This window comes from Nelusetta ayraudi, unplaced genomic scaffold (genome assembly GCF_046127955.1).
Source record: "Nelusetta ayraudi isolate G7.1 ecotype Tasmania unplaced genomic scaffold, CSIRO-AGI_Nayr_v1 ptg000028l, whole genome shotgun sequence".
In the NCBI taxonomy this organism is placed as follows: domain Eukaryota; kingdom Metazoa; phylum Chordata; class Actinopteri; order Tetraodontiformes; family Monacanthidae; genus Nelusetta; species Nelusetta ayraudi.
In genome coordinates, this window is record NW_027466078.1 from 3,217,501 (window position 1) to 3,240,000 (window position 22,500).

General features: G+C 46.3%; 2 protein-coding genes across 3 annotated transcripts in view; both read left to right on the forward strand.

The window, feature by feature from the left end:
• The first annotated feature begins 231 nt into the window (after positions 1-231).
• Positions 232-22,500, forward strand: part of stk17b (serine/threonine kinase 17b (apoptosis-inducing)) — a 54,696-nt gene continuing 32,427 nt past the window's right edge. The window contains exon 1 of the mRNA XM_076030565.1: positions 232-243. The gene's annotated coding sequence lies outside the window, so the exon portion shown is untranslated. The remainder of the gene's footprint in view (positions 244-22,500) is intronic.
• The window catches only part of hecw2a (HECT, C2 and WW domain containing E3 ubiquitin protein ligase 2a), a 27,449-nt gene continuing 19,243 nt past the window's right edge, over positions 14,295-22,500 (forward strand). For both annotated transcript variants that reach the window (XM_076030552.1, XM_076030553.1), the window contains exons 1-8: positions 14,295-14,676; positions 17,496-17,603; positions 17,728-17,822; positions 17,972-18,041; positions 18,175-18,344; positions 18,435-18,574; positions 18,695-18,795; positions 18,875-19,734. In XM_076030552.1, coding sequence (XP_075886667.1) covers positions 14,295-14,676; positions 17,496-17,603; positions 17,728-17,822; positions 17,972-18,041; positions 18,175-18,344; positions 18,435-18,574; positions 18,695-18,795; positions 18,875-19,734 — 1,926 coding nt within the window. The remainder of the gene's footprint in view (positions 14,677-17,495; positions 17,604-17,727; positions 17,823-17,971; positions 18,042-18,174; positions 18,345-18,434; positions 18,575-18,694; positions 18,796-18,874; positions 19,735-22,500) is intronic.

The following is a 22,500-nucleotide window of genomic DNA, read 5'->3' on the forward strand; positions in this document are numbered from 1 at the left end:
CGTCGCGCAGATCGACTCGGAATGATTAAAGTTGGAGACACGTTGTTACGTAACGCGATGCTGCTGACGCGCCTCCTCGGCCATAAGCTGCAGGATTGGGGGTGGCAGCGGGGCGGTGGTGGGGTGCGTTCGGTTCTCCGGAGGCTCCGAAGGTTGTGCGTGCGGGAGGGACCATCCGCCTAGAACACCGCACCGACCGGACCGAGGGGCGGGGAGACGGGGGGGTTAGGCGGGAGACCCGCAGTGTGTTTCGCGGGTCCCCGGGGGTCTTCAACCTTCTCCTACCTGTGATGTGGTTGGGCTGATCAACCTTATCATCCCACATCATCAGGTTCACCTGGTGAGGTTTCCACCCCCCCCCCGTCAGTTTGTCAGTTTGATCGAACAGAAATGCCCCCATGGTCACACTCGAATGAAAACAGTGCGGGGCGGGGGATGTTTGAGGGGCTCCTCGTCAAAACAGGACAGGACTGAACGGAAGACGTTGTCTCTCGCATGTTGGCGAGTCTGATGATGACAACAGTAACACATGTCAACTAGCAAACTAGCTTATGCCCTGCATCATATCACCTAATGTTCACTAGCAAAGCAAATATTCAACGTATAACATTTATTTATTTATTTAATTACAGAGAGTCCTGAATAATTGGACCTGAACCAAGACTTTGTATGTGTATTTAACAGGTGTTAAATAATAAGTTTTGGAACTGCAGCGCCCCTCACTGGCGAGGTGGTTTAGCTGCAAGACGAAGCCGATGTGCAACATCGATGTTGCTCTTCTTTTCATTTCCAAAACTTTTATTGTTGTAAGTCGTCTGGGTGTGCGGATTTCCTTTGCGATGAGTAAGTGTTGATGCAAGCAAATGTTTCTCCTCAGAAGACGAGTGTCCGAATGTTCAGATCCTGCTGTAACATCAGTAGGGTTCGGGTGATCGCTGTGTTGACATCGTGCCGAGAGATGCGAGACTAATTCAAGTGGCATAGGGTGTAATATATCATGTGTGTGCTTTTGTCTTGCTGTGCTGCATTAAGTGCGACGTCACTCGTCAACCTTTCAGCTCCCCCAGTCTAGAGGCGACCACGGTCCCCGACCGGGGGGGCACTTCTCTGGGTTTGTTTCCCCAGCAAGTCCACAGCGTTTTACCAGCTCAAAGAGGCAACGCGTCTCATTGAAACATATGGAAAAGCATAGCAAAATGTTGAAGTACAAAGGATTGTCGTCCGCGATTGCTAAAAAAAAAAAAAAAAAAAAAAAAAGTAAGTTTGGCTTGTTAACATGTTAACATGAGGTGCCATTAGCTGCATAACATCAAAATCAATCATCCAATTTTCATCGTCACTTGTGGGTCGCGGTCGTCCGTGGATTATTGGGGTTTGCTAATTAGCGTCACACCAATGTGTTTGGACCCTGGGATTGAACGCAGAGAGAACCCACGTAGGTGCACATGAACACAGAAAGGCCCCAGCAGCCTCCTGGCTGTGATTGCTGACCACTGTAGCACCAGGTCGCCCAACATTTCATTTCATTCGAGTTTTGTGAGTAAAAGGGCTGTCATTTGTTGAAACAGCATTGAAACAAGATGCCAATTACTGACATTTCCAGACACAATAATGTAATAATAAATATAACATGAACTGTTTTCTTGCTGGATGTGGTGTTTTAAGCAGTGGCTGTCCAAAACATTTTAGAAAAGTAAGTCTTTCTGTAAATATGATAATGAAGTTATTCTCCATAGCCTGTTCCTCTCGTTGCTTCCATTGTTGTGTGTTACGGTAGAGTTTTTGTCCAATCATATTTCAGCGAGCCTGTGTTGTCAGGTTCTATGAGATCGGCCAGCAGAATCAACATCGCGGGCCTCCTGTCCGCTCTAAGTGAAGGGCCCTCAGTTGGTTGCGATAGCCAATCAGATCTCGAGTCTGCAGTGCGAAGACCGGCTTGGTGGCCTCGCGCTGCGTTTCACTCACGTACGCGTCCTGTGATTGGATGAAGGCCTGAGAACCTCTAAAACTGATCTCAATGCGGAGATCCAGTTGCAACCACGGCGAACCCGCTGACGGCTGAAGGAGAGTGCGAAGGTTTAGTTGCCGAATCATCTGCAATTTAAAATGTAAATACCGTGGCAGCAGCTACGCCATCATGTTCAGTCGTTTCATAACTTCACAGTTCATTGTCTCGTTGGTCTCCCGTTTATTTGCAAGTGTTGAGTGGTCAGTGGCTTAACTTTCCTACTCTGAATTGTGATTTAAATGCTCTGTGTTGCCCGTCTAGGTCACCTATGTGAAGGCGACGTAACGTTTTGGTTTGATTCCCTATGGGTTTTCGAGCCATGACGTCATATTGAGGATGTTATGAGGTGAATTGATTTAGGATGAACTAAACATAACGTCACCGATGGCCGAGGCATGAAACGCACAGCCCGCCACTGGGTTTAATTCACAGTGTTTCCCGCATTCTTTCTTTCTTACGCAGTTTCAAGAAAACGAGTGCGGAATCGTGATCTTGCCTGTCGTTTTTTCAAAGATCTCTCACTCTTCACCAGATAATACAGACGTTTTACCGAAAGCACCTCCCATCAGCCAGCAATGAACGCTTTCTGCCTCCGTGTCCTTTCATTCTGTAGTTTGGTTCTCGTGTAATTTGATTCCATTTCTGCTCTGGAACAGGGTCTGATGTTTCTTTTCGAAACCTGTTCTGGTGTTGCAGTAGATAACCACCAAAGAAAGACAGAAAATAGGGATACCATGTTAGAACCAGATTGAAAAGAAAGATATAGCTTCATCATGGTTGTATTTTGACTTTCTGTTCTTGTGCATCTCTGCGCTGATGGAAAAGTTAGAGAAAAGGTCAATAGGTCACAGCAAACTCTGCCTCCGGTGCAGAAGTATTTTATTAATTAATTAATTTATTTAAAAAAAAATATTTAGAGAGGGCATTCGAATACACTGTTAGCTTTCAAACATTACACTGTTCAATTTTTGCCACTCGCATTATTCTGTCCTTTAACAAAACCTTTCGAAAACTTTGAACACAATGGGAATGACAGATATATAAGCAGTGAAAAGAAACATTGAAGGTCTGCCAGTACGTTGTGACATAAAATATGAGGAATACCAACAAACTGTTAGGCTCACCAAGACATTTGCCAATAGAAAATTAAAAGAACATTGGAGAATCAACAGTTCAGATCATCCGTTTATATGGAACCAACAGATCCGAGCTGCAGAACTATTTTAATATTTCTGTTTTCACATACTAGGTTTCCAAGTCAACCAGCAACCAGTTCTGTGACCTGTGTTGTTGCTTGTGTCCTGCATAACGGCAGGATGAGGTTGGGATTCAGGACTCAAACGCATGCTGCGCACCACAGTGCAGATGGGAGACTCCATTCAACAGTTGTTAATCAGCATTAGTTTTCCGACCGCCTCACATCTCCGGCGTCATATTGTAAAGCACTTCTTTACTTTGAGGATTCAGAAGCTGCTCCTGAACTGTAGGTTCTTCTATTTGGTTAGCATTGGGTGGAGAGAGCGACGGATCAGTAAGTCACCAACACGTTGATGGATGCTGATTTTATCACCGTTCACAGTCTGCTCTGGAGTCGAAAAACCTGAAATGGGGGCGGATGGGGCGAGCGATGAGTCAGGAGCTCAAACTGGAGACCGTGCAGTGATGTCATCGTCTGCGCCATGTCGAGGGCGCCATGAGTAATTCATCACTAATGAATGCTTCAGCGTCCACCTGCCTGCCAGCCCAAGTCACATCACCGCCTGATTATCAGCGTGTTCACAGTCGAGGTGGCGATGAGCGAAACGGTCGGCTGCATCGGGAGGAGTCGGGTAACCTTGGCAACTTAGCTGGGTTAGCGAAGGATTTAAGCCGGAAACACTCTCACGTTCATCTCAATAAAGACCTTTCAGTCAGTTCTGATCAAATCAAATCAATCAAATCATCCTGGTTTGATTGGGATGAAAGTAAGTACGGCCAAGATGGCTTGAATTTGAATTTATGTCGTGTCTTTCAAGACGCCGGAAGACACTTCTAGTCCAACTGTTGTATGCTGCAGGGGTTTGGGGCTTGGAAGCAGTTTTTGATTGTAATTCTGTTCAGAACCTCGCTTTGAGGTGTTTCCTTGGTGTGCACAAATATGCAGCAAAGGTAGCTGTTGAAGGGGATGCAGGATAGGATCCATGTATTGCCAAAGAAAGATGTGAAATGGTAGATGTTTGAAAATGGAGTTTTTTGCTTTGGCTAAATGAAGAAAACCTGCAGGGTATTGGTATTTTGTATCCCATTTGACAATTTTTTTTTTAGGTGTCCCTATTTTTGTAGGTTGTGTTGTGTTTTGCTTTTCTCTTTTTTCTGTAGTCAGAATATAGTGGATGTAATTGTGGGAATATTATTTACAAATGTATTGATCGTTGTCTAGTGAGCCCGTGAGTACCAATCAGGGTGTTTGACACTCAAATAAACAGATCAATCAATCAATCAATCAAAAAAAATATAGTGAAAATAAACAAAAACAGAACAGAGCACAAAAAAAAAAAAAAAACGAGCTGCCAAAGAATTTAGTGATTCAGATCTTTTTTCACACCTAGCAGGTAGCAGTGTGCCGCTGGGCTGAACTGGCTTTCGCACTGCACTTTGTCAAACAAACCAAACCTTTTAAAGTGTCGCCCTCCTTCCCTTGGCGGTGGCGCTACATCAAGGATTACCGAAGATGAGAAACAATGAGCAACAAAACCTTCCTCATCTATTGGTTGATGCAGGGCAACCTTCGACATTCGCATTTTTGTTTTGTTTTGTTTAGGTTGTGTTTACCTGCCATGCCTTGCGTTGTACTGCGCCTCCTGCATTTGGTTCCCTTGAGGCGGACCAAGACGACCTGTGTTTGTGTTTTTGCATTGCACATCAGGAGCTCTCCGGACAAAACCGACTCTTAAGTTTTCCAGAGATGGAAAACGAGGAATCTAATGGCCACCAAACTGAAAGCTGTTCAAGAGAGCAGCACAAAAGAAGAAGAAGGAGAAGAAGAAGAAAAAGAAGAAGATTTCTACAACCACACTTTATTTACAAAAACAAACTGGATACCCTGGGACAGAGGTCGATGATCGACTTTGTTGTTGTGTGGCCGGAGGGAGTCCGGTTTGGGAACCACATGATTGCGTCTCTGCTTCATCGAGCCAGGACCTCCAATGTGCACTGCGGTGGTTTGCAGCCGAGTGTGAAGCGGCTGGGATGAGAATCAGCACCTCCAAGTCCGAGGCCGTGGTTCTCGACCGGGTAAAAGGTGGCTTGCCCTCTCCGGGTCGGTGGAGAGACCCTGCCGCAGGTGGAGGAGTTCTAGTATCTCGGGGTCTTGTTCACTCGTGAGGGGAAGACGGAGCGTGAGATCGACAGGCGGATCGGTGCGGTGTACCTGTCCGTCGTGGTGAAGAAGGAGCTAAGCCAAAAGGCGAAGCTCTCGATTTACCCGTTGATTTACATTCCCACCCTCACCTATGGTCACGAACTTCGGGTAATGACTGGGAATTGGGAATGTCTTGGGGTCCTGCCGGATGAGCTAGAGGAGGTGACCAGGGCCAGGGAAGTCTGGGTGTCTCTGCTGAGGCTGCTGCACCTGCGACCCGACCCCGGATAACGTGGCAGAAGAAGAAGAAGAAGAAGAAGAAGAAGAAGAAGAAGAAGAAGAAGAAGAAGAAGAAGAAGAAGAAGAAGAAGAACTGGACATATGCACATTTTTCACAAAGGCAGACATTTATTGAAAAATAAGTAAGATTAATAATAAATAGTAAATTATTAACAAAAACAATCAAACAAAAGCCCAGAGGAAACATTACATCTTTCAATGTTTTAGAACAATGTATGTATTGTTTTTGTGGCAATTGATTTCAGAAGGAGAAGGAGAAGAAGAAGAAGAAGAAGAAGAGACGAGTTTAGTACCTTGTTTGTAAACGACAGGGTCCTATGTTCGGTTCCGGTTGGAAAAGTTTTGGAAAAGTAAAAGACTTGAGGAGGAGAGGAGGAGAATCCAGGATTCTCTCTGTGGAATCCTGTTGCTTCTCACACGGTGCTCAAACATCTCCACACTTGACAATGAACAAACCCACGCAACAAAAACCCCAGTAACTGCTGCCTTTCTCAGTCACAGCTCAAAATAGGCCCGAAAGATGAACATCTTAAAGAAATGCCTCCATCTGATGTGCAGCGGTGCAGTTTTTACTCCTTTTAGAAACCCGAAACGCAGCCCACCTCCCTGAAAAGAAAGGCCGTCAGTCAGTTCTAAAAGCAGAGAGGGCTGCCGCAGTCTGCCCTCCGGCCCTGTTGGGGGCAGCAGAGGGACTCATCCTACACACAGCAGGTCGCTGGTTTGTTTGGAGATTCACTCATGAGGGAGACGGTTTTATTTCTGGGAAGTGAGTCACTCACTGTACATCTCTGTAGGTGACGTACCCTACAGAGAAAACCCTGTTGGTTTTAAAGGTCGAGTGAGGAAAGTTTTTAAGGAAGCCCTCCTGACAGTGTGTTTGACTGTCCTTAAAGATGGTGGCGCAAGCTAACTGGCAGCGAGACGCTTAGGGCCAGATCCACAAAGTGATTGCCCGGCTTTTGCGCCAGAAAATCTGTGTAAGAAGTACCAAAAAAACACCTAAAAGCTACAAATTACACAGACAGGAGCGGCAGAGTTTCTCTTTTATGAAATCAGACTAATTAAAATTCTTCAAAGGTTTGGGTTCGTTCTTGCCGTACAATCAACCACACTCGTGTTCATATTGCAGTATTCCCGACGTGTGTTCGCTTTTCTATGTGCTCCACTGTTTATTAATGATGGCATTGCTAGTTAGTATGGGGCGAACGTCTTATGCTTCCCCTTTTCAGAGGATGACAGAGACCCCGGGAAAGGTGTGTGTGGGGGTGTTGGGAGAGACTTGTGCGACTGTCCCTTTCTTGGCGTGACTTCGGGAGGAAGCCAATGTGCCATGTCGTTTGACAACAACAGAAATAAAGTCTTCTGTCAGAAATTGAACTTCCGGTCCGACGATCCATCGCACGGTCAGGTTACCAGAGCGCAACTTGCGCTTCGGACTCCTCAGGTGCCGCATTTCTGGGCGTTTTCGCGCCTGCATATCGTCAGCGCAAAAATCCTTCCCGGATACGACGCAGAGGCGGCGGAGATTACGGCTGCAAAGTCACCGCAAAACCAGCCTCAATTTACCGCTGCGCTCCGCTCTTTGTGGATGTGGCCCTTATTGTTCTGTGTGTGACAGTTGAGGGTCCTGTCACTATTGCTGTGTCTCAATTCAGGGTCTGCATCCTTGAAGTGCGCATTTTGAAAGGAAGTTGCGTCATAGCACTGCGCGAAGGCTCGTCCCAATTCCCAAGGGTGCTCAGGACGCTCAAAATGCTCACTCGGAAATACGCACTCGTTTTAGCCGATTCCAAGGATGCACCGCTACTATCCTTCGCGTACTTACGTATCCCATGATGCTTTGCGTGCTACTGCAAAGCATCGTAGGATCCTGGGAAGTCAGCTGAAATTAGCGGCATGTACTGATAAAGACACAACATATAAATTTAAATGTTGAAGTTTCACATAAAGTATTCAGTTTTGAACGTAGGATTTTGCTTATTTGATCATCCAACGGCATTGTTAGATGGCGAACCAACGGTTAGCTTGATGCTATAAAAACGTCACTTCCGGGGTTGGCCAGCAGGAGGGAACGGTGGTGACGAAACGAGGAAATACGCCGACGGCTAGACCGTCCCGAGTGGTGACCGGGGAGGCGGGGTTTGGTCCGTCCTTCTAGGCTGGGTACTCGAAGAACGCTTCCTTCAGACGGAGGACACTCGGTCTGAAGGGTGCAGACCCTGAATTGAGACACAGCACATGTCTCCAATTGATCTGGCGCCCTGGCTACTTGGCCCAGGGGAGATTCCTTTAGCCGACTGGTTAGCGCGTGTGACTATTACCCGCGGGTCTGGGGTTCGAAGCCCGCCTGGGCCCTCTGCGCCTTGCCACATTCAGATATATTTGGATAGAACAGTTCTAAGTAGGGATGCACCGATGCCACTTGTTTACAGAACCAGTACTTTCATTTCAGTACTGACCAATACCAAATACCTAATAAGACCATTGCACATTATTGTTAGTTTGATTTATTTAACCCACAGATGTTATGTCATTTGAACAACATTCCTCAGCATGTTTTCCTAGAACACGTTTCACTGCAGTACAGACATTTATTGAACAAAATTGTCATACGCATACATATACAACTAGTATCGGGGTCATGGAGTACTCAGCCCCGGTGTTGGTAGAGATACTACGGGTAGGAAAACCAAATGACTTTTCTTTCACTGCAAGTATGCACTGTTATTACTGTATTTATGGGTATCATGTTAAGCTTTTACCAATATAAAATTCATAAATCAAGCCACATTTTAAACACTGGACCTTTAAGAGCATATTGCAACTGTTGACTTCGACTGTCAGTATTGGGGAAAGGCCCATAGTATATGTGCTTGCGTGTGTGTGTGTGTGTGTGTGTGTGTGTGTGTGTGTGTGAGCGTGTAGCTGGAATGGGCTGCCAGCTACCCAAGGTGCCCATTCTGTCAGGCTGTAAAGATCAGGAGTCACCTCCACAGGAGCACAGGGGGGCCTCCACTGACTGACATCACACACACACACACACACACACACACACACACACACACGGGTGCACGTAGGAATCCCAGTGCTGACGTCACAGCAGCTGCAGATCACTGCGTAAACCCTTCTTAGGTCGGCAATAACAGTAGTTAGTATCACTGCAGAACGAAAACACACATTTAAATGAGCTCATGAGCACAAATTTGGTTGTTGTTTTTTTTCTGTCGGTTGTCGGCTTCTCGCCCACATTTAGTGGGGGGGTGGGACACACACACACACACACACACACCTGAATATCTTGAATTATAATTCATTTAACACACAGAGGGTGTTGGCATCAGCAAAATGTCACTTTTGAAGTTTGAGCACTTGTTTTAGTTTTGTTTTTTCAGACCAACAATTTGTGGATTACCGCCTAATAGTCTAATAGATGATTGGGGACTCTTGACTCTGAAGAATCTTTTTTTTTTTTTTTTTTTTTAATTTAGAAATATTTTTCTGTTGAAATTGACTGATTTATTTATTTATTTATTTAAGGAACAAAGGGCCTAAAGGCACACTTTGGCTGAAGTATTAACCCCATTAATCTTCATGTTGTTTTTCCCTTTCAGAGTTTAAAGAGACAAAACACCTGCAGGTTGCTTTTGCTCATTTTGAATTGTTTTGTATTTTACCTTGATGGCATGACATGAGAATGTTTTTTTATTATTATTATTATTTTAACTCAAGGTTAATAATCTTTTGTAGCAAAAAAAAAAAAAAGGTTTTCAGACAATTTTACTCAATCCCAATTATTGTCATTTAGTTCTTTGTGTGTTTTTCAAACATTACTTTGGACATGCTGCAAGGGATGTCATCCCTATTACACACACACACACACACACACACACACACACACACACACACACACGTGGTCCTAGTGCACAGCTCCAAACACTTCCTGATTGTAACACCGTGAGCTCTATGCACGTGAGGCCACGTGAGGCTGCTGTTACTGCGGCTGTTACTGCTGCTGTTGCTGCTGCTGCTGTTACTGCTGCTGTTACTGTTTCTGCTGCTGTTACTGCTGCTGTTGCTGCTGCCGCCGCTACTGCTGCTGTTGCTGCTGCTGCTGTTACTGCTGCTGCTGTTACTGCTGTTGTTACTGTTGCTGCTGCTGTTACTGCTGCTGCTGTTACTGCTGCTGCAGCTGCTGCTGTTACTCTTTCTGCTGCTGTTACTGCTGCTGTTGCTGCTGCTGCCGCTACAGCTGCTGTTGCTGCTGCTGTTACTGTTTCTGCTGCTGCTGCCGCTACTGCTGCTGTTGCTGCTGCTGCTGTTACTGCTGCTGCCGCTACTGCTGCTGTTGCTGCTGCTGCTGTTACTGCTGCTGCTGTTACTGCTGCTGCTGTTGCTGCTGCTGCCGCTACTGCTGCTGTTGCTGCTGCTGCTGTTACTGCTGCTGCCGCTACTGCTGCTGTTGCTGCTGCTGCTGTTACTGCTGCTGCTGTTACTGCTACTGCTGTACTGCTGCTGTTGTTACTGTTGCTGCTGCTGTTACTGCTGCTGCTGTTACTGCTGCTGCGGCTGCTGCTGCCGGGGGCCGCTGGGAACGCGGGGACGGTTATGTAACAGCTCGCCACTTTGCTGTCTTCCTTCTGCTTGTTTTATTTATTTATTTATTTATTTATTCTTCTTTAAGCGAAAGAATGAAAGCTGCCCTCACTGGGACTGGTGCTGCAAAGGCATGTGAGTGGCGGGATTTACGTATTCCTGCTTGTGTGATGAAGGTTTTATTCTGTCATAAATCCCTGCGTGCAGCGTGTGTGTGTGTGTGTGTGTGTCGTGGCTGCTCTCCGGTAATCTTGTCGACTCAGGAAGGTCCAGGCTCCCCCCCTCTACCCCCCTCCCCCGCCTGTGTCCAATGCAGCAGATCTTATTTCAATATCAGCCCTACGTGGTTTTCTGTTGAAACGCATCCACATTCATCTGCTCGGCCGCCGCATCGTTTCTGCCCCGCTCAGTTCAAAATGCAAAGTGAATTGATTCGCGCACACACACACGCACACACTCGTACGTACACACAGGCACACAGGCAGGGCAGGTTATTGCAGATGGATTGCTTATGGAAGCTCTTGCAACTTTGCGACTTTTTCTTTTTTTCTTTTATTTTCTTTTTGTTGCAACAACGCGAGCGGTAATGGAGCCGGGAGGCTGGCGGACAGACTGAGACAGACCTGCGGAGCAGAGGGGCACAGGCATCAGCGTGAGATGGGATGGAGCGCCGTGGGAACAAGTTCTAGTGTTTTTAACTAGAATGCTATAACCGCGAGGGACGTGGAACTGATTCACGCTCACGCTAAAGTTTTGGATTTTGTCCAGTGTTAACAGTACAGGCCACATGGTGGCGCAGTGGTTAGCGTTGCCGCCTCACAGCAAGAAGGTCGTGGGTTTGATTCCAGGCCTGGGACCTTTCTGTGTGGAGTTTGCATGTTCTCCCCGTGTCTGCGTGGGTTCTCTCCGGGTTCTCCGGCTTCCTCCCACACTCCAAAAACATGCATGTGAGGTCAATTGAACGCTCTAAATTGTCCGTAGGTGTGCGTGTGAGTGTGAATGGTTGTGTGTCTCTATGTGGCCCAGTGAAGAACTGGCGACATGTCCAGGGTGTACTCTGGGTGTACCCACTTGGCCCCTACACTGAAGGGGCCAAGTGGTTTTACTGCTAGTGAGCGTTAGCTGAGCACGGCATGTAAACTAAAACAAAGAGGCTTCGGAGCTCCGCCTCCTCAAGGTCAATGCCGAGTGTATGTGAGTATATGCTGCTGCAACGGTGTCAGCGTCGAGTAAACAAGCTGGAAATGCGAATGTTAGCTTAGCGCAGAACTCTGTAAAACTCTGTAAAAACTAAAATATGTGGTTTTACTGGATAAATAAACCGAAACAAAAAGTGATTGTTTATTGAGGTTCTTACCGGAGCCACACAGAGGTCTTAAATCTGTTTATTTTCTGCCTTGATCAAGTTTCAGGATTGGTCGCTGGACGAGGTGCCAAGTAATGGTTCTAAAGAAAATAAATGACAATCGTAGTAGAATAGTAGTTTCTAACATTTATGTATGGTTGCAGAATTCTGTGTCAGAGGCAGGGAGGTGGAAACACGATTCTGGATTCAGGGTTATGTCCAGCATATTTTCAGCTAACATTAGTGTGTCCAGGCCGGCTTTCATTCACAGGCTTCATTTGAAGCACAACTTCGTGCTATTTGCATGTGTGTTTTCTAAAGTTGTGGCGATCTAAAAAAAAAAAAAATTGTTGACGAATATATTGGACGGCAATAGCCCTTATTGGTAAAGTCCTATCATTTTTGTCATGCTAGATATAGTTATATGCGGATTGTGGGGTTGTGGTATTTTGTGTTTTCAAACTTGCGCAGTCCAGACCAGCAAGCTGGTAGGTGAGGCATCGCTGAGCAGCTGAACTATTAAGGCTATTCTGTCACTTAAAATGGCAATGATATCAGAGCTTAGCTGTGAATCCAGCCCTTGTGCTTTTCGAGTGGCTGCACCGGGTATTAGATGAATATTACTGAAGCCATTCCTTTTTGTGTATATATATATATATATATATATATATATATATATATATATATATATATATATATATATATACATATATATATATATAAAAAGGAAAAACCATCTGCGACTCAGCCTTTTGCCTTTGGCCAGAGTACAGTTGCATGTCATCTGTCATTTTACAAACATAGTCCGGCATTCTTCCCATTCTCTCCCACAACTGGCCTCTGCTGATTGAAGAGCTTCCTGGAAGGCAGATGCAGCCGCCTGTCTCCTGTCTGTGTTTTGACACGCAGGCTGACACTGACACAAAATCCACAGAAACACAGTGGGAGGTGGGTGTCTCTGTTTTGCGTGTGTGGATGCGCAATTGAAAGATTTCTCTCCCTCTCTAGTGGTCACATACAGGCGAAATGGATTTCAAATTCCATGTTTTCAACTCTGCTACCCTCCACACTTTGGCAGCTGCTTTTTTTTTTTTTGAGGCCACACAAGAAACATACAGACCTTTACAACATTTTTATCAATGCTCTTTGAGACCTTTGATTCCGTAATGTTCTATTTGATGTCTTATAATATAGGGAAACACATCACAAAACATTTATTTCTTATATATATATATATACATATATATATATATATATATATATACATATGTATATATATATATATATATATGTGTGTGTATATATATGTACATATGTATATATATATGTATGTATATATATATATATACATATGTACATACACACACATATACACACACACACACACACACATATATATATATGTATATATATATATATATATATATATACATATATATATATATGTGTATATATGAACTTAAACTTTGATAAAGGCTGTTTGCATGGGAACATTATTGAACTGAATACTTTGTTAAAAGCATAACTGCATGATTGCCAATCTGTATCTGAAATCTGGTTTCGGAAGGAGTGAAATAAACCGATTTAGTCCTCGTCCATTAAATCTGGGCTAATCTATTCCATTTTAATGCAATACAATTGAACTGTAATACAACCAAAAGTAGATTGTTGAAAAGAAGTGAAGCAGCTTTACAGCATGTAAATACTGCTTTACAGCAGGACTTGGTGATCCACTCTGAAAATTTTCCTTGCATCTCACAAGCAGCGTGCCACATCACAACAGGGGTGGGGGTGCTGTGCAGTGCAGATAAAAGAATGTAGCTGAAGCGAGACACTTCCTCTGCAGTCTGCAAAGGCTGTGGGTTGCCGTGCGGAGCAGGAAAGAGGGGTAGAAGGCAGCCGGTAAATGAGACAGATGAGCCCAGGCACAGCAGGTGGACGCTGGGCTGCTGGTGGCAAAGACGTGGTGGCCGCGGTGAACGGCCTTCGTGTTCTTTAAAAAGGTTGACTGTGGAGGAGCGGAACGGCCATCGAAGGCCAGAGGTTGGTACGATCTGCTTACTGCCAGCTGACGACAGATGGGACTTATGGCTTCCATGTCGTGCACACAGCATGGGGCGACCATGCACCAAGATGCACCACGTTTCTAAGTGGTTGGTTGTGTGGATGTTGCCACGTCAAGTGTTTGTACCTGTCTTCTCTGGTATAGCTTTGATTATGCCAATTCACATACTGGCTCTGTAGCTCACTGTGCTAGGGAGTCTGGAACAAACAAGCGCAAGGGATGAAAAAAAAAGAAAAAGAAATGGGATCATTTCACTTTGCAATCAGTCGTTTGATTTACTTGTGCATGCACCCTTGCATGATGTTTGTTAACCGCTGTCTCTCCATCTTTCTCCTTTTTCCAACTTCCAGGTTTGCGCTGGACATAGAAAGAGTTTGAAGCACCGGGGACCGCTGTTGGAGACCTTCTGCTTCCAACATGACGAGAACCTCTGGAGAGAAGGAATCACCCGATCTCTAGGGCTCCCATCTCGTCACAGCGTCTGAGTAACAGCTCCGTGCGGGTGGAGCGATGATGATTTAGGTTTCGGAGCATCGGAAAATATCCCCCAATTTGCGTCGTCTCTTTGATGGCCACCCCGAATCTACACTTCAGCTTGTAGTCGCCCACCCCCCCTGGCCCCCCCGTCAAGTCGTGCAACAACATGCGTCCTTCCCTCGCCACCGCAGTCCTGCCTGCCAGGACGCGCTCCCACAACCCGCCAAACCTCTCCGTGGGAAGCCGGGACCACCTGTCGGCTCCACGCAGGCGGAGCCCCCACCTCCGGCACACCCTCAGCCCAGAAAACCTCCGGACCCTAGCGGAGAGAGGCGGCGCCGCCGCCATCGACACCGTCTCGGTGGTCAGCAGTCCCATTGGCCTTCCACGCGCTAACAGCGACACGGACCTGGTGACCTCCCAGAGCAGGTCCTCGCTGACGGCGTCCACCTTGGAGTATACACTGAACCGTGGCCAGAACCTTGTCATAACGTGGGACATAAAGGAGGAAGTGGATGCCACTGACTGGATTGGGTTGTACCACATTGGTAAGAAGGAGTTGTGGTATTTTCCTACCGGTGAAGGTTCTGTGGCAATGAAGTACAAACTTAAAACAAGTCAAAATGAAATTGCATGGGTTTGCATGGGTCCAAAAATCAGTTTAGTTTGATGTTTTTTCACCCATGGCCTGATGTTTAGTTTATTCGTATTGTATTGAAGCAACTCAACAGATAAAAAAAAAAAAAAAGAAATACCACAAAGGTCATGAGCCAAGGAAGCGATTTAAACAAAGTCCAGAAGTAATAACGGCAGATTAAGCTGCATATCGGTGGTAGTTGCAACTTTCTGGAAACTTTCTTTGCCATAAAGCAGCGAAGAGGAGGAAACATACTTTATATTTAGCGCCGCTACCCTACCTGTCTCCAGTTTGTTTCAGCTGATCCAGGTGTTTGGTTAATGGGAGCCGAAAATAGCTTGCCGGAGTCCTGCAGCTCCAAGTCAATACTGCAACAGGAGCTCCTACACCGCCCTGGTTGGCTGACTCAACATGTTAGCTAGGTATACCATTACATGCACACCCTCAGTAAGTGTGCACAATCCTGTGGAGAGCAGTGTCGTGCAGTATCACACTTATCCTGCTTAGGGAAGGGAATTTGACAGGGAGGGTAGGAAATACATTGACCCGCTATCAGGCTCATCATGGTGAAAAGCAATACAGTAAGAAAGGTGTAAAGGCTGCACTTTTGTTTAGTTTAGGACACCTGAGGTCTCTGTTGCACCATTGTTTGCTGCTGGAAACCTGCTCAGATTTAGCACTAGTGTCTTGGTAGCTCACATTTTCCTACCCGGAAAGCCTTTCTGTTACTTAAGAATATTGGTTTGTTTTGCTGATCTTTTGTGTGGAATGGCCTTTAGTTTACTGAGATGACGAGAATGAAAGCAGAAATTTTGCACGTAGAGGCAGTGTTTTCATCTCTGATAACACAGCTTTAGCTTTACAAATCATCATCCTGTGAAACAGTGTAAAATGATACAAGATTCCTGCTCTGACTGTCTTTTAGACTGGTAAACATGTTATTCAACCAGTTGCTGTCTGATTCGAAAGAAAGAGGTGGCGGCACTGTGTTGGTGTGAGATGTGGGCTGGCTTGTTCACAGCAGATATGGCAGCATGGATGCTGGTGTGTGGTTGGTCTGGTCAGAACTGGACAACATTTACTCCCGATAAGAGCAAAGGATGACTAAAGGCTCTGCTCTACTTCCGACTCTTTTGTACACAGGTTAGTTATCAGATTAAACGAACATGAATACTTTGTGTACAGACGCGTTAATAATGAAATGGCATAAAAACAACCCCGTGGGTGACGTGGGTGAAAAAAAAGCATTGTCAAACATTTTGTGGAATGTTTTTTTGGGGGGAATAAAGTTTTAAACCAAACCAGGTAATATGACGGTGAAAATGGGCATTACATTTTTGGACCACTGACAAGTTTAGGATTCAAACTGTAGTCAAACCCCCAGGACCCAAACACTGCCGTCATCAAACCCCTCCCACCAATTGTAAGTCGACTTGCTCAAGTGGAAATGGCTAAATGTGATTGGCCTGTGTGAATGTCTCTGACCTTGTTTTTTTTTAATGTGGCCTTTCCTAACTGGCCATTTGAAAAATACCTCATGAATACCTGAAACAATCCATCTGGCATGTCAGATCAAGTGTACGCCATTGAAAACCTGTACTGCATTAATTTAGCCATACCTTACATTGAAGGTTTTACATAGAGAGTATTTAGACTTCAAAGACGTAGCCATTATCAGTCATGGTTTTTAATCGTTCGTGTCGTGTACAAGCAGTCAAAGTCCTTGGCTGTTTTCATAACACACACTGAAAGCATCTCCTTGAGACATCGCAAATGCCCTAGAGGGGTATAATTAATGACTTGCAGAGAGGACAGGATCGGTGTAATTGTTGCCTTTCGGTCAGATGCCACCACGGCGGCTAGAAAACCCTAATCCTGTTGAAATAGTGGAAGCTGTGTCTTCTTTTACGCTGGATGATTGCTGTTTGGGAACGGCGAGGCTTGGAGGGAAATTATAACCTTGCAAGCTCCTCGGCACGATGTATTACGTTGGAAATGTATAATGGATTTTCTGAAAACAATGACCATCTTTGACCTCCCTAAGGTCAGAGGAACTTGTAGCAGCAGCAAACGCTTGGCATTCGCGTCTCAACCAAGTAATCGAATGCAATTTGGGATGCGTCGAGCTTGTTGTATCAGACAATTCTGTACTGTTTCTCATGATTAACTTGAGAGAAAAAAAAAAAAATATTTTGACCCCCTTCTGAGTGAGAGTGCTGTGTTGGAGAAAGGGAAAGCGCAAAGTGTCGGTGCCAGACGGGGCGTCAGGTCACATTGTATCGATCATCACGCTGCCAGGACTTCATTACCTGCTCCAGGGTCTTATGGCCTCGAGGGGCTGTAGCTCTTTCCTCGACTAAGCAGACATTCAATGATAAGCAACTTCCCCCCTCCAATTCAAACACGCACGCACATGCTTTTAGGCCCCGCGCACGCCTCGACTCAGCTGAGTTTGGTGCTTTCTAGAATCTGTGTGTGAAAGTGCCACGTACAGCGGAATTCCCCTCCTCCCCGTTTGGGAGCCAGAGGAAGTTTGTCCTTCCAGGTAAAGGTTGTAGGGAGGCTATTTTTGGGGCCATGGATTGCACTGAGTGAAGGAAAACTTGTTTTCTTTCTTCCCCCCTCAGAGGTTCCCCCTAAGACCTTGTTGAACGACAGAACAGAAACTACCTGACGCTAATGTGCAAATCTATTTAATCACCCTGACTAAAAGTTTCCTGTCTTGGCCAGATGAAACCAGTCCGTCCAACGTGTGGGACTGTAAGAACCGAGGTGTCAATGGCACTCAGAAGGGTCAGATTGTCTGGAGGCTAGAACCCGGGCCCTATTTTATGGAACGTAAGTACCACCGGCTTAAAAATATTTACCGAATTCAATTCATTTCCTCGTGCGGTCCGTCAAGCGCCTATTTTGTGCTACGTTGCCATCCGTATCCCATGATACTTTGCCGCTTCCTCTGCAGCTGAGACCAAGATCTGTTTCAAGTACTACCATGGAGTGAGCGGGGCGCTGAGGGCCACGACTCCCTGTATCACTGTAAAGAATCCCGCAGTCCTGGTCAGTCAAAGACGTTCATACTCCTGTCATGCGCTTAGAAATAAGAAGTAGCAAGTAAAATAATCAGATAGATACTTTTAATGGTTGGCAAAAAAATTGTTTGTTCAACAGCTTCTCAATGAATCTGACGTCTTTTGCTCTTTTTGAAGCAGGTGGAGGGACTGACAGAGCAGGTGGGTGTGGAACACCCACGGAAACTGATCAGCTTCACTTTAACAGGTGATCTAACAGATGCCGCCACACTTTCAAGTGTAGTACATAGCAAATCTACTTTAAAGAACATTCTCACTGAACAAAACCAAAGTATGCTCGTCATTTTTGGTCCCAATCCGAAACGTTCGCTTTCTTTCAGATTTGCGGGCCACCGGTTTAAAGAAGGGCATGTTCTTCAACCCTGACCCATACCTGAAGATGTCCATCCACCCGGGGAAGAGGAGCGTCTTCCCAGTATTCAGCCACCATGGACAGGAGCGACGATCAGCCATCATCGCCAACACCACCAACCCCGTCTGGCACGGAGAGGTGGAGTCACTGCGGAGGGTTTCGCGGACAGATTTTTAGATTACCATTGCACGGTTGAGAAGACATTGACGTTCTTGAGTCTCTCTGCAGAAATACACGTTTGTCGCGCTGATGACAGACATCCTGTACATCGAGGTGAAGGACAAGTTTGCTAAAAGCCGACCGATCATCAAACGCTTCCTCGGCCAGCTTACCATCCCGGTGCAGCGGCTAATAGAGAAGATACCAGGGTGAGACAACGACTTGCACGTGACGCACCCCTCGCTGATTATTTATGTCTCGCACCTATACCCTTTGTACAGTCACACTGGGATATTTTATGACCCGCGGACTGCTGTTTGTTTCACCAGAGTCCAACCCGTGAGTTTCCCGTTGTGCCGCCGTCTGCCCACCGAGCACGTCAGCGGCAACTTACAGTTCAAAGTGGAACTCACCTCGACAGGACCCGATGGTACTTTTTTCGTTTCGTGTGTTGTCTCTTCAAATGTTCTCTTTCCCAGCACTTAAATACAAGCGGGTTCCCGTTACAGGCGTCTCTCCAGACTCAATCATCGGCTTGTCGTCTCTGAATGGAGCCCCGGGGACTCCGTCTGACGACGAAGATCTGCCACACCACCTTCCTGGGGTGGTCTCCACTGGACCGTCTCCAACCGGTTCTCTAGCCTCCAGCAGCTTGTGGGAAGCCGGTGCCATGGCTTTGCCGGAGAAAGAACTGTCCCTTCTTGGAGCAGAGGGCAAAAGCATTGGGCCAGATGGAGCATCGGGTCACAGAATGCTCCAGAGGTCGCTCATTGATGGCTTGGATGCCATTGAAGCACCCAAGGGCCCCGGTGAAAGACCCCTGGGCGCGGCCATACCTAAACTGCGCTCCAGCTTCCCTACGCATACGCGGCTCAGTGCCATGCTGCACATCGACTCAGACTCGGACGAGGACAGATCTGGGACGCTCGACTTCACCCCGGTACCTCTATCGCCGCTGCTGATGAACGGGGAGCCCCTAGATGTCAGCGGCGCGGACGAAGAAGACCCTTTCCCAGAACTCCAAATGGAGCCTGTACATCTGGAGGCCTCGGTGCTGGAGGAGGAGCCAGAAGGTGCTGTTGGCGGTTCGGAGGAGGGACTCGCCGAAGCAGCTGCCGCCTTAGAGCTGGGCGCCGCTCTGGACTTGGAAGACATTTTGGATCAGGATGTTTTCTCCGAAATGGACGAGGCCCCCTTTGCGGAGGCCTTGTCCCATAATACTTTGCCAGAGGAGGGAGAGGCGCAGGAGGGAGACAGGGTCCCTGGTGAGGACCCCTCCTCTGAGATGGACAGCTGCTCAATGGCAACAGCCCCACAAACGGCCTTCTCCTCGTCAGAGAGCTGTCCCATCACCCTCACGACGGCTGTGGTGAGTTTCTCATTTTTCATGTTTTGAATCAACCGAGGAAACTACACCCCATAGACTACAGAACAAACCTTCACGTTTATAGTGTCTTTATCATTCCTGAATAACAAATGAAAATGGTTCCCATCCAAAAAAAAAAAAAAAAAAACTGAACTCAAAATTGTTTTTAATAGATTTTACTAACTGGCTAACCAGGTGGTGTGGCAGTGATCTTGCTGTGAGTTTGCGGGTTGTACTCCAGGTTTCCCTCTCTGTTCAAGGACATACACGAAGCAAATGGGACACTCCAAATTGGTCATTGACGAATGGTCTCACTAAATATGTCTTACCATGTGGCCCTGCAATAAACTGGCAACTTGTCCAGGGTGTAACCCCGCTTTCGTCCCAAGCCAGCTGCGATAGACTCCAGCGCCCCCTGCAGCCCTGGGTGCAGGAGAGCGAGCGATAGAAAACGGATGGATGGAGGTTTTACAAACTGCTAAATCGAACATGCCAGACGTAATGCTCAAATCCAAGGGATTATTTATACAACACAGCTGTGGAAATTAGCTGTGTTGTCACCAGGTTGTCACAAACCTAGGAGAGGTTTGTGACAACAAGCTGCTTGGCCCCGTATTACTGTCAGACTGAAGCTTTTTCAAATGAATCATTGAGAATTTACACTTTCAGCGACGGGGCTGCCTTCTCAACAAGCAAGGCAGCAAAAAGGACCGTTGGATGAGTAATGCCCAGGGTTTTTAGTGGTATATCACACATACTGTAATTTGACTTATAGATCACCAGCAAAGTGAATGACTGAGCGGCCACAGCTTAGAGCGTCATTACTGTCCCCATATTGTGCACGCTGTACCGGGCAGCCTCCGCAGGGTCTTAGCCCCGGTTGCATTCATGTCCCACTGCACCACCCCTGCAGCACCAACCACACCGTGTCTCTTTGCAGCGTTGTTTTAATGCAGTCTTAAGAGATCAGTCAGTCCGTCAGTTTGCTGAGGACAGTCCTGTGCTCCAGTAAGACAGCAGCTGCTGTTGTTTTTCACTCCTCTCACTCTGGCGGGTGACAAACAAGTGAGCTTCGTTTTTTTGCTGACATGGTAACGGAGCCAACGGTGCCTCAGGACTGTGAGCTGCTGAGTAGACGCTTCGTGTCATTCATAGGTGGTTCACAATAATGAGCGTGAATGCCTTACATGTTCATTTATGAAAACACTTGTTCTGTTCACAACATCCTGTGGAGAACCCATGCGGTATGCCAATGAGAAAAGAAAGAAAGTCAAGGAAACTAGAAACCAGTGCTTAGTGAACCATAGGCAGGTATTCTAAGGGGTGTCATGGGTCACTTACTTCTGTACTAAACACTTCAGACTTTGAATGCACCACTGTGTGCTCACTGAGGGGTGCAAACAAGAGAATTGTGCGATCGAAGCGACAGCATAGTGGTGGAAAAATGTTTTTGGACACCTCAAGCATGAGTTTCCAAGTGGAGGCTGTTTCGTGCAGTCGCCAACATTTAGCCAGATGTGCACTGGTTGGTCCAGCTCAGAACTGGATGTTTCAGCAAGATGGCGTCCCTTCTAACACACCCGGAATGAAAGAACGACTTGAACCGCGAGAATTAGCATTAGAATTCGTTTTCATATTTTATCCCACGACCAATTAACAACAAAATCATGTCCATTTGCTTGTGCGCCTGTGATGCAACCAAACCTTTCGGAAGACAACATCAATTTGTCGGCAAATATTTAATGACGATAATTTTAAATGAGTAAAATTATAAGGGTGTCCCAAAAAACTTTTCCTCACTACTGTATGTTGGCGACGAAGCCAAATCAGGATACAGTGTTACCTTAGTAACATGTACATGTTCTCATAGCTCCCCAACACAAGGGGTAGTGGGGTTTCAAAATTAAACAGGAACTCACAATAAGACAATAAACAAAATCTGACACGCGGAACATTGACGTGTCAAGGTCCAGGAGTGAAGATGCATGTGACAGCAATAGATGTCAATGTGTTCCAACAACAGTACTGTCTGATTTTTTGTTGCTGTGGTTATTGTTTTGTTATGTTTTTCGCAAGTCAACAATTCCTATTTGCAATATTTCCATCCATGCCAACTGATGGAAATATAACCCATGTTGGTTTGTCACAGCTCGTAAAGTGCATGGTATTGCATCTGACCTGCTTCTGCTAGCAAACTGGTGCTTGGATCAACTGTTGATATATGAGGACACAATTCTTTCTGTCCAGACAGAAGGCTTGAAAGTGCGTCCGCACAGAATCTCCAACAGCTCCCTCTTGTGGGACGATTCTTTTCTTACAGAACAGACAGGAGGGTTTTTTTCCAAGAAGCCGACAGTTCCGACGGGCTCCTCCGTCTTCCTCGCTAGCGCTATCCCCATGTCATGCGATGACGTGCATTATCAGCGGGTGCTTACAGAGGCATAGTCGGCCTGTCAAGCTTGACAGGTCGGCCACGCCTCCTACTGTCAGATCGCTTTCTCCCCACCCCACCCCCTCCCGCGGACGGTGTTCCAGGTGTGCGACAGGTTGCAGGCTCCCTCATTCCCGAGTTCCACCACTTCGAAAATCCAACAGCGGGGCCGCTCCTCTTCACCGTCGATGACTGCGGCTTCTTCCCAGTTCACAAAGTGATTTTTTTTGTCCTTCTAGATATTTGCTGCATTTGAAATTTCCTGCTAGGTTTTTCCTTTTTTTTTTTTTTTTTGTTCTGGTGTGGTCTGCTGTCGTGGGGTTTGGAAAAATCCTCTC